This window comes from Brachyhypopomus gauderio, chromosome 9 (assembly GCF_052324685.1).
Source record: "Brachyhypopomus gauderio isolate BG-103 chromosome 9, BGAUD_0.2, whole genome shotgun sequence".
Lineage (NCBI taxonomy): Eukaryota > Metazoa > Chordata > Actinopteri > Gymnotiformes > Hypopomidae > Brachyhypopomus > Brachyhypopomus gauderio.
In genome coordinates, this window is record NC_135219.1 from 4,038,133 (window position 1) to 4,050,632 (window position 12,500).

At 47.0% G+C, this 12,500-nt stretch overlaps 1 protein-coding gene across 1 annotated transcript in view; it reads right to left on the minus strand.

Moving 5' to 3' along the window:
- The window catches only part of eva1aa (eva-1 homolog A, regulator of programmed cell death a), a 63,357-nt gene that overhangs the window by 38,698 nt on the left and 12,159 nt on the right, over positions 1-12,500 (minus strand). Inside the window, exons 2-4 of the mRNA XM_077016544.1 lie at positions 5,783-6,000; positions 3,299-3,422; positions 2,590-2,742 (exon numbers count right to left, since the gene is read on the minus strand). Coding sequence (XP_076872659.1) covers positions 2,590-2,742; positions 3,299-3,422; positions 5,783-6,000 — 495 coding nt within the window. The remainder of the gene's footprint in view (positions 1-2,589; positions 2,743-3,298; positions 3,423-5,782; positions 6,001-12,500) is intronic.

Consider the following 12,500-nt stretch of genomic DNA (forward strand, 5'->3'; position numbering starts at 1 on the left):
TCCAAATGTTTTGCTAAAGTCAGCTCAAAAATCTTTATGAGACCCTGGTGGATGTATTTATGCACGTGCGTGCGTGTGTGTGTGTGTGTGTATGTGCGTGTGTATGTGGAAATTTCTGAGTAGTAACAAATGGTGTGTGAGTGTGTGAGAATGACCTGAAATGTTATGGGACGTATAGACGGGGGGGGGGGGGGGGGGGGGGGGGGGGGGTGCTGTTTAAATGCTTCCACAGATCGGGAGCAACAGTCACTCTCTGTCTGTAGGGCTGTAACCTGCCGGTGTCACACTGAACCCCCCCCCAAACCAGAAGAAGGAAGTGTGAGGATAGACAGACAGGCACCCCATTAACCTACACTTTGAATGCGGTCACCACGGTGATTAGTCAACCAAGAGGCCCAGGGCATCTCTCTCACACACACACACACACACACACACACACACACACACACACACACACACACACACACACACACACAGACACACAGACACACACACACACACACACACACACACACACACACACACACACACACACAGACACACACACAGACACACACACACACACACACACACACAATCAACAGCTACATGCATTCACTATGACTCATCCCTCAACACACACACACACACACACACACACACACACACACACACACACACACACACACACACACACACATACACACACACACCTCATAGCGCCCCCACACAGCACACACACACACAAACACAAATATGTAAGTATGTAAAGGGAGATGAGATTAATTGGTATCCTGACACACATCTGGATTCAGGGTGTCTGACCGATAATCCTTCCACACATCTGGCAAACAAGGAACATTCCCTGGAATATTTGCACTTCCAACACGCTGCATGTGTCTGTGTGCGCGTGTGTGTGTGTATGTTGATAACGTAGAATGGAGAACTCTGTTGATCTGTCCCTTTGTACAAGTTTGTTGTGTTTCTGAAATTTGGTTGAATCAGATAAGTTGAGCTGAACTTCCAAATACAGTTTTTTGCAGCTGCTAAGACCCAAAAAGTCCTTATAGCACAATTTCTGAAACCACTAACCTATGTAGCCTATCTGTTGACCAGGTGTGCTAAACCTTAAGCACATTCTCTGCCTTACACTCAATTAGAAATTCTAAAACACACTTTTTTGCAAAACTTTAAACACAATTGTTCACATAAGACACAACATTCAAAACTGAAAACCATGTGTTTCGTTTAGAAACCTACCAAAATTCATACCCGGTTCTCACACTTCAAGCTAATTTTTACAAATCTTTAGACGTCAAAGACTAATCCCTATAGAGAGGCCACAAGTTGCCAATCTTGGTGTGCACATCAATAGAGTCCAATATTGCATAGAGATGATGATGAAGAGTATGAGAATGAGGAAGAGGATGAGCAACCATAATGGATGAGATCAGAGCCACTCTGGTTGACCATGTAGTCAAGCATGCGTTGGGTTTTCTGGAGGCAAAGGGTCCAACCTTATCTGTGCTGCTACACTGTAGCATCATCCAGACATTTCAAAATGAGAATAGATAAGTAGACCTATCCTCTAAACCCCCCATACTCAAATAGCAGCCCGTGCCATCTATTTCTGGCCCATGAGCTGTTTTGAAAAGTTTTAAATTTTTTTATGATATTTTTTTTTCAATCGCGCTATCCGCTCTTATTTTAAAATCGCGCACCGCAATCTCAAGTCGAGGCTGTACACATCATCACCTTCTTCAACACAGAGCACAACATACTCATTCTCCATCACCAGGGGGATGAACCAGAACAGTCCAGGTTTGTTGTCGTCTGGGACAACATAAGTTTGCACCAGGCTGCTCAAGTACAAACTGGTTCACTGAATATTCACGATTTGTTGTGATTCACCTCAAACAAACTCTCCATTGTGGTTGAGTTCTTTTTGGCATGGAGGTGGTCGCCAACCCCACCAGTGTAAATACATTCAGCAGGTGATGGAGGAAGCTTGAGGTTATTTTGTTGTTTTTTTCTTTTTTGTGTTTACAGTATATACAGCATGTGCTGCTGTAGTGTTCATGAAAAACCAAAAGAAAACATTCCCCTTGTAATTGTGTTTTACTTTATGGTGTAAATGTACTGAATATGCAGAAATAACCTCAATATTTGTGAATATTCATGTATATGTGAGACCTCTGACAGACCTTCACAGCAGACTACAAACTAAACACTCAAACACATGGTAGTAGTGTTTTCCATTTGTCAATTCAGTGTGTAGTCACATATATGAAAGGCTAATCATCTGATATTTGTGTGTAGAGTTTAGATGCAAAAATATGTAATCGGCAAAAGTTGCAAGAGTTTAGCAAAAGTGTGAGATGTTTTGCCAGTTGTGTGTGTAGCACTGGCTGCTGTGTGTTAAGTTTCGACAAAAGAGTCATAGTTTCACAAATTGGGTCTTAGCGTCTGCAAAAAACTGTAACTTCAGGGAGAATTCTGATCAGAGATCAGTGTCTGATACACAACACTACAAACCATTAGTGCAGTTGGGCTGGTGTTTTAAGACACACACTTATGACCACAGCATCCACGCTGCGTGACAGTGCTCACCAGCCGTCGGCGCCCTCCAGTGGTGTGGAGGACACTCCAGGGTTCCCTGCTGCGTGCGTCCAAACATGGCAGAGTAGACGGCGATCTGCATGCCTGTTCTACAGCTCAGCCTCATCCGCTCGGCTTCACACACAACCCTGCTCTTGTACTCGTCTACAGAGGGGCGAGAGAATACACACACACACACACACACACACACACACACACACACACACACACACACACACACACACACACACACACACACACACACACACACACGCAGAATGCTATTATAGTTGTATGTTGCATAAACTGTGTGTGTATATGTGTGTATGTTGTGTATTGTGTGTGTCTGTGTATTGTGTGTGTCTGTGTGTGTGTGTGTTGTGTATTGTGTGTGTCTGTGTATTGTGTATTGTGTCTGGGTGTGTGTGTTGTGTATTGTGTGTGTGTATTGTGTATTGTGTGTGTGTTGTGTATTGTGTGTGTGTTGTGTATTGTGTGTGTGTGTGTATTGTGTGTGTGTATTGTGTGTGTATTGTGTGTGTGTATTGTGTGTGTGTGTGTGTTGTGTATTGTGTGTGTTGTGTATTGTGTGTGTGTTGTGTGTTGTGTATTGTGTGTGTGTGTTGTGTATTGTGTGTGTGTGTGTTGTGTGTTGTGTATTGTGTGTGTGTGTGTGTTGTGTATTGTGTGTGTGTTGTGTATTGTGTGTGTGTGTCCTCACTTGGCCTGCATTTGTACTGCAGTATCAGAGTCTTCCTAACAGCTGGACATGGGTCTGTTCCAAACACACGACTGCTGACCAGCACCTCACACGTCCGCCTGTCCTGACACTCGTCTGCCATCTTCTACAGGGGGTAAGAAAGAGGGAGGTATAGGGAGAAAGAAAAAGGAGAGGGAGAGAGTGAAAGAGAGAGGGGGAGAAAGAGGGTCATTGGGAGACGGTGTGAATGTATTGTTAATGACTGAAGAGGAGCCGAAACTCAAAACCACTTCAAACGACAAACCACAATGTGCTGTAGGAGAGAGACGTGAGGAGAGACACGTGAGGAGAGACACGTGAGTAGAGACGTGATGAGAGAGACGTGAGGAGAGACACGTGATGAGAGACGTGAGGAGACGTGAGGAGACGTGAGGAGAGACACGTGAAGAGAGAGACATGTGAGGAGAGAGATGTGAGGAGAGAAATGTGAGGAGAGACACGCGAGGAGAGACACATGAAGAGAGAGACGTGAGGAGAGACACGTGAGGAGAGAGACATGAGGAGAGCGATATGAGAGACACGTGAGGAGAGAGACATGAGGAGAGAGATGTGAGGAGAGACACATGAGGAGAGGAGCTAGGAGAGAGATGTGAAGAGAGAGACGTGAGGAGAGAGACGTGAGGAGAGACACGTGAGGAGAGAGACATGAGGAGAGCGATATGAGAGACACGTGAGGAGAGAGACATGAGGAGAGAAATGTGAGGAGAGAGATGTGAGGAGAGACACGTGAGGAGAGACATGTGAGGAGAGACATGTGAGGAGAGACACGTGAGGAGAGCCACGTGAGAAGAGAGACGCGAGTAGAGAGACGTGAGGAGAGAGACGTGAGGAGAGACGTGAGGAGAGACATGTGAGGAGAGAGATTTGAGGAGAGACACATGAGGAGAGACACGTGAGGAGAGAGATGTGAGGAGAGAGATGTGAGGAGAGACACATGAGGAGAGACACGTGAGGAGAGCCACGTGAGGAGAGAGATGTGAGGAGAGAGATGTGAGGAGAGACACGTGAGGAGAGAGATGTGAGGAGAGACACATGAGGAGAGACACGTGAGGAGAGACACGTGAGGGGGGTGGTTGCTTTAAGGGTTTGTTTTGATCCAGGTAGCACATTCCAAAGTGTTCTCCTGCACCAAATTCTTATTGTTACAGGTTCAAAACACACACACACACACATACTGTACAGAGAGAGACCGACAAAGAGATAGAGAGAGAGAGAGAGAGAAAGAGAGAGAGAAAGAGAGAGAGAGAACTATATGTGTATGCATGTGTGTGTGTGTGTGTGTGTGTGTGTGTGTGTGTGTGTGTGTGTGTGTGTGTGGTCAGCACGTGTACGATCGTTAATCACATATAATCACTGTTAGAGGTGCCAGTGTTTAAACATGACACTGCCACATCAGGCTCAGCTCCAGAAACCACATGCCAGGCAATCAGCCAAAAACACACACACACGTACACACACACTCTTACACACATGCACACACACACACACACACACACACACACCACACACACACACACACACACACACACACACACACACACACACACACACACACACACGTACACACACGTACACACACACGTACACACACTCTTACACACATGCACACACACACACACACACGTACACACACACATGTACACACACACTCTTACACACACACACGTACACACACACACGTACACACTCTTACACATGTACACACACACACACACGTACACACACACACATACACACACACTCTTACACACACACACATGTACACACATACACGTACACACATACACGTACACACACACTCTTACACACACACACACACACACACTCTTACACACACACACACACACACACGTACACACACACTCTTAAACACATACACATACACACACACCCACATAATATAAAAAATCACTCATGATGCATAACAAAAACATTCTGTAAGAGATAATGTGCCTCCTAGTAATGTTAAACACAGCATGCTTAATACCACACACACACACACACACACACACACACATCTATACACCCACACACTCTCATACACACACACTAACTCACACACACATTCACTAAAGTGCACACTCACACATGTACTCACACCCGATTGGACACATGCAATATACAGCCTGAATGTTTACATCAGTTGTAAAAGCTGTAACAACTGTAATTTTTCCTCTCTAATATTGTTATTTCATCACTAACCCTGTGTGTGAATGTGTGTTACCTGTGTTTGTGTGTGTTACCTGTGTACAAATGTATGTATTACTTTGAGTGTGTGTGTGTGTGTGTGTGTGTGTGTGTGTGTGTGTGTGTGTGTGTGTGTGTGTGTGTGTGTGTGCTACCAGTGTGTGTATGAATGTTACCTTTGTGAGTGTATTACCTGTGTGTGAATGTGTGTTACCTGTGTATGAATGTGTGTTACCTGTGTGTGAGTGTGTGTGTTACCTGGAGTGCTGTTGACACATGACAGGAAGTGCCATCACTTAGTGGTCGTGGTACACTGATGCCGTAAGGAGGTGGGCACTGCAGTGAGTGGGCGGAGTTTGATCTGCCGTAGAAAGCTGACTGGGTTGTGATGGAGGTTCTGGGAGGACACCTTACAGTCAGGAAGTCTCCGTCACACGCCTCCACAGTGTAATTTCTCAAAACACGGGAAAGGTAACCTAGGAAACAATGTTAGCACAATATTTACTACTGACAATTTGAACACGCACACAGACAAATGAAGGAATAACAATCTCGTGGTGTCTCTTCACCAACACAATCTCTTCTCTACCTACTGATTTGTTGGGGTTTTCTTCATGCCATGCTGTGTTGTGTTGTAGCTGTGCTGTGGTGTGTTGTGTTGTAGCTGTGCTGTGGTATGTTGTGTTGTAATTGTGCTGGGGTGTGTTGTGTTGTAGCTGTGCTGGGGTGTGTTGTGTTGTAACTGTGCTGGGGTGTGTTGTGTTGTAGCTGTGATGGGGGTGTGTTGTGTTGTAGCTGTGCTGGGTTGTGTTGTAGCTGTGCTGGGTTGTGTTGTAGCTGTGCTGGGGTGTGTTGTGTTGTAGCAGTGCTGGGTTGTACTATTTCTTTGGGTTTGTTCCCTTTGTCTGCCATTCATACCCACACAGGGGCAACACACACACACACACACACACACACACACACACACACACACACACACACACACACACACACACACACACACACACACACACAAAAAAAAGCCTGCCATGGCTTGCCATGGGGTGTGTGTATATGTCGTGTGTGTGTGTGTGTGTGTGTGTGTGTGTGTGTGTGTGTGTGTGTGTGTGTGTGTGTGTGTGTGTGTGTGTGTGTGTGTAGCCCACCTGAGAGAGACAAACACTCTCATTCTCATCCGCAACATCAGAGCTGACAGACATCCCCCAACACTACAGCTATGTTAACAGTGAAAAACTGTGTGTGTTTGTGTGTGTGTGTGGTGTTTGTGTGTGTGTGTGTGTGTGTGTGTGTGTGTGTGTGTGTGTGTGTGTGTTGATAGGATGATTCTCCATGGTTGATTAGCTATGCCTCAGGAGGACAAGTCCAAACAGACAGAGATAAAGAGCAATAAGGGAGAACCGTCCTGCTTTGTCTTCAGGTTCTGTTTCATTTGCCATATTTAACAGACACTCTTACCAAAGTGCTTCTTACAAAGATTCCATGATGGGCCTCCCTCTCCACCCACCCCTCCCACCTGTGCATCCTCCACCAATATATCCTTCACCCCATCCACTCTACAAATACACACCCTACACCCCTCTACCCTTTACCTCTCTACCCTACACCCTCTACCCTAAACCTCTCCACCTATCATCCCCACCACCCTACACCTCTCCACTCCACCCTACACCCTCTACCCTACACCCCTCCATCCCCCCCTACAACCACCCTCCACCCCTACACCCCTCAACCCTACACCTCTCCACCCTACAACCCCTCTCCACCCGTACACCCCTACCCCTCACCCACCTCTCTCCCCTCCACCCACACCCCCACCCACACCCCTCCACCACCCCTCAACCCTACACCCCTCACCCCCACCCCTCCACCCTCACCCACCCCCCTCTACCCAACCACCCTCACCCAACCCTCTACACCACACCTACCCCTACACCCCTCCACCCTACAACCCCCTCTACCCTACCCCTCACCCCCCTACACCCCTCAACCTACACCTCACACCCTACACCTCTCTACCCTACACCTCACCACCCTACACCCCACCACCCTACACCCCTACTACTCTACACCCTCTCCACCCTACACCCCCTCTACCGTACACCTCACCACCCTACACCCCACTACCCAACCTCCTCTCCACCTACACCCCGTCTCCCCTACCTCACGCTCCCCTCTACCTACACCCCTCTACCCTACACCTCACCACCCTACACCCCTCTACCCTACTCCTCTCCTACCCGACACCTCACCACCCTACACCCCTCTACCCTACACCTCATCACCCTCACTACCCTCTAACCCTACACACCTCTCCACCCTACACCTCACTACCCTACACCCCTCCACCCTACACCCTCCACCTCTACACCTCACACACCCTACACCTCTCCACCCTACACCCCTCTACCCTACACCTCTCCACTCTACACCCCTCTACCCTACACCCCCTCACCCTACACCCCTCTACCCTACACCTCACCACCCTACACCCCTCTACCCTACACCTCTCCACCCTACACCTCTCTACCCTACACCTCACCACCCTACACCCCTCCACCCTACACCCCTCTACTCTACACCCTACACCCTCCACCCTCACACCCCTCTACCGTACACCTCACCACCCTACACCCCCTCTACCCTACACCTCTCCACCCTACACCCCTCTACCCTACACCTCACCACCCTACACCCCTCTACCCTACACCCCTCTACCCTACACCTCACCACCCTACACACCTCACCACCCTACACCCCTCTACCCTACACCTCCACCACCCCTACACCCCTCTACCCTACACCTCTTCACCCTACAACCCTCTACCCTACACCTCTCCACCCTACACCTCACCACCCTACACCCCTCTACCCTACACCCCTCCACCCTACAACCTCACCACCCTACACCTCTCCACCCTACACCCCTCTACCCTACACCTCACCACCCTACACCCATCTACCCTACACCTCACCACCCTACACCCCTCTACCCTACACCTCACCACCCTACACCCCCTCTACCCTACACCTCTTCACCCTACACCTCACCACCCTACACCCCTCCACCCCTACACCTCACCACCCTACACCTCACCACCCTACACCCCTCACCACCCTACACCCCTCTACCCTACACCTCACCACCCTACACCCCTCTACCCTACACCCTCTCCACTCTACACCCCTCTACCCTACACCTCTCCACCCTACACCTCTTCACTCTACACCCCTCTACCCTACACCTCACCCACCCTACACCTCACCACCCTACACCCCTCTACCCTACACCTCTCCACCCTACAACCCTCTACCCTACACCTCTCCACCCTACACCTCACCCACCCTACACCCCTCTACCTTACACCCCCTCCACCCTACACCTCACCACCCTACACCCCTCCACCCTACACCTCTCCACCCTACACCCCTCTACCCTACACCTCACCACCCTACACCCCTCTACCCTACACCTCACCACCCTACACCCCTCTACCCCTACACCCCTCTACCCTACACCTCTCCACCCTACACCTCACCACCCCTACACCCCTCCACCCTACACCTCACCACCCTACACCCCTCTACCCTACACCTCACCACCCTACACCCCTCTACCCTACACCTCACCACCCTACACCCCTCTACCCTACACCTCTCCACTCAACACCCCTCTACCCTACACCTCTCCACCCTACAACCCTCTACCCTACACCTCTCCACCCTACACCTCACCACCCTACACCCCTCCACCCTACACCTCTCCACCCTACACCCCTCTACCCTACACCTCACCACCCTACACCCCCTCTACCCCTACACCTCACCACCCTACACCCCTCTACCCTACACCTCACCACCTTACACCCCTCTACCCTACACCTCTCCACTCTACACTCCTCTACCCTACACCTCTCCACCCTACACCTCACTCCACTCTACACCCCTCTACCCTATACCTCTCCACTTTTCATCCACCCACCCTACACCTCTCCACTCTACACCTCTCCACCCTACACCCCTATACCCGAAAACCTCTCCACCCTACAGTGGGGTTCACTCATCATGTGTGGGGTTCCTTATCCAGGGGAGTGTATACCCAACATTCTGCCTAAGAACACTGCCAGTGAATAAGGGAACAAGGGAATAAAGGAATAAGGAACAGTATCAAACATCTTCAAGAGCAACTTCTGCTGATCCAGGAGCAGTTTGGAGATGAACAATGGTCACAAAGCAAAAGCGATAACCATGTGGCTCTTTGAGCAAAATGTTTTGGTCCATGGCCAGGAAACTCAGATTTCAATCCTATTGAGAGCTTGTGGTCAAAAAGCAGAAAGTCTGATCATCTCTAAGCACTGATTAGGCAGAAATGGGTTTCCATCACTCCAGAGCAGAGGTGGAAAGAGTACTGAAAATTTGTAATTGAGTAAAAGTATCTTTACTTTGCCTAAATTCTACTCAGAGTAAAAGTAAAATTACCCATCTCAAAATTTACTCGAGTAAAAGTACAAAATTACTTCATTTAAAATGTAATTTGAGTAAAAGTTACTTAGTTACTTTCAGTTATTTAATGGATGGATGAATCATGAACCAAATTCAGCACAAGTTGTTTTAATCAATTTCAAAGCGTATTTAATTGCACATCCATACTTGCAAAAGATCAGCTGGGCTCACTTCCTCACAGCACAAGGACAGTCACAACCTGTACCATAAAGTGCAAACATTTTTCAGTCCTATTGTACAACGAACAACACTATGATAAGAATAAAGAAGTTTAAATTACAAATTATTCAAAAAACTAAATGCACACAAAATTTAGTGCCCAAAAGATACCACAAATCCACTACTCACAATAAAATTCCCACAGGATCCCACATCAAAAATAAAAAAATGCTCATAGGATCCTACAATTTAAAAGTAAGTGCTCACAGGATCCAACTATTCAAAATACAGTGCCCACCGGATCCCACTATTCACAATAAAATGCACACAGGATGCCACAACTCAAAATAAAATATAAAATGACCACAGGATCCCACATCTCAAAATAAAACAAAATGCACAGGATTCCACTATTAAAATGCTCACAGGATCCAACTAAATACAAAATACAGTGCCCACAGGATTCCACTTTTCACAATAAAATGTCCACAGGATCCCACAGAACCTGATAGAAGATTAAAAAAAAAGTGCACCAGATTACGACCGGATTATGAGACAATGGAAAGGGTGTGCGCAAGGCAAGGCCACGCAATTGGCCTTCATTCTGGGACTCAGAAGTTTACATTTCTGCCCGCATTTAATTTTTCACCATCAATATTTTTTACTCAGTAATGTGAGGGCGTTTCAAATGTAATGAAGTAAAACTACTTAGGTCAAAATTTACTCAAGTAAAAGTAAAAATTACATATTTCAAAAACTACTCAGAAAATTACAAATTACTCATAAAAAGTACTCAATTACAGTAATGTGAGTAAATGTATTTAGTTACTTTCCACCCCTGCTCCAGAGTTTGCCTAGAAGCAGATATCCAGCATGCTGAGGTGAATTGTAGAAGTCTTAAGGTAGCAGGGTCAACACTGTAAATATTAAGTCTTGTTTAAACTGGATGTTTATTAATAATTTTAATTATGGAATGCTTATAATTGTACTTTATTATATCATATAAACATCTGACAAAAGGTAAAAAAAAAAAACTGAGGCAGCGAACTTTGTGAAAAACAAAATTGGTGCCAATTCCAAAAAAACAACTGTACAGTATATTGGTTGATATTTACCTCATCCCTGCCTCTGAATAAGTACACTAGACACACACAAACACACTCTTTCTCTCTCCCACTTTCTCACATGCACACACACACACACACACACACACACACACACACATACACACACACACACACACACACACACACACACACACACACACACACACACACACACACACACACACACACACACACACACACACACACACACACCTGATGATTCCTACTCTTCACTTAATGGCTGCAAACAATTTGAACAGTCAAGCTCATTTGCTTTGGTTGCCATAGCACATCAGCACAGAGACCCCAGTTAAACACAGTAACCAGAAGGGCCTTGATAGGTCACTTCAAAGAAAGCTGCATACAAGGCCCTTTTTAGGGGGCGGGGCTATCATACTGTCAGTCAGATTAATAATAGGTGACATCAACAGTGCTTGGACCTTGGCCAGTTCTGCACATCAAACTTTCAATGCATCGTTGGTAGATTTCTCTACAAACCAGAAGTTTGGTTCTAGAGGGAATGTTCAGTATGCACACATGCTTGCACGCACGCACACACACACACACACACACACACACGTACATACACACATATATGCACAAATACTGATTAATCAGGAGGTTCGGTTTGGTTTGGTCCAGTTCAGGTCAGTTCGCAGACACGTTGGGCCATTCCCACGATAAGCGACTGCATCCCAGACGAACATTCATCTCTGATAAAGTGAGATTCGTCTCTGGAATCACGACTCTCCACGTTCACTAAAACATTTCTGCACCAACAGAAGGAGCCAAGCATTAGTGCCCAGCTCTCTGCTGTCCCAGTACTGGCACTGATAAACCACTCTCTGTGTGTGTGTGTGTGTGTGTGTGTGTGTGTGTGTGTGTGTGTGTGTGTGTGTGTGTGTGTGTGTGTGTGTGTGTGTGTGTGTGTGTGTGTGTGTGTGTGAATGAACTTGGCCCTGTGCCCAAAGAGACCACACACAAATTATGTTATGACTACAGAGTGGAGATAATCAACATGACTGCCTGTGTACCTTATCCCACATGTCTGTCTCTCTGTCAGTCTGTCTCTGTCAGTTGACATCTCTGAAATCTACAGAAACAGACCTCACAATTCCAAATAGTAACACTGATCCCGTTTTGCTGGTTTTCTGAGGTATGTCCTAATTCTAAAATAGCACCAGTTGACCTGATATCAGTGAGCTTCAGTC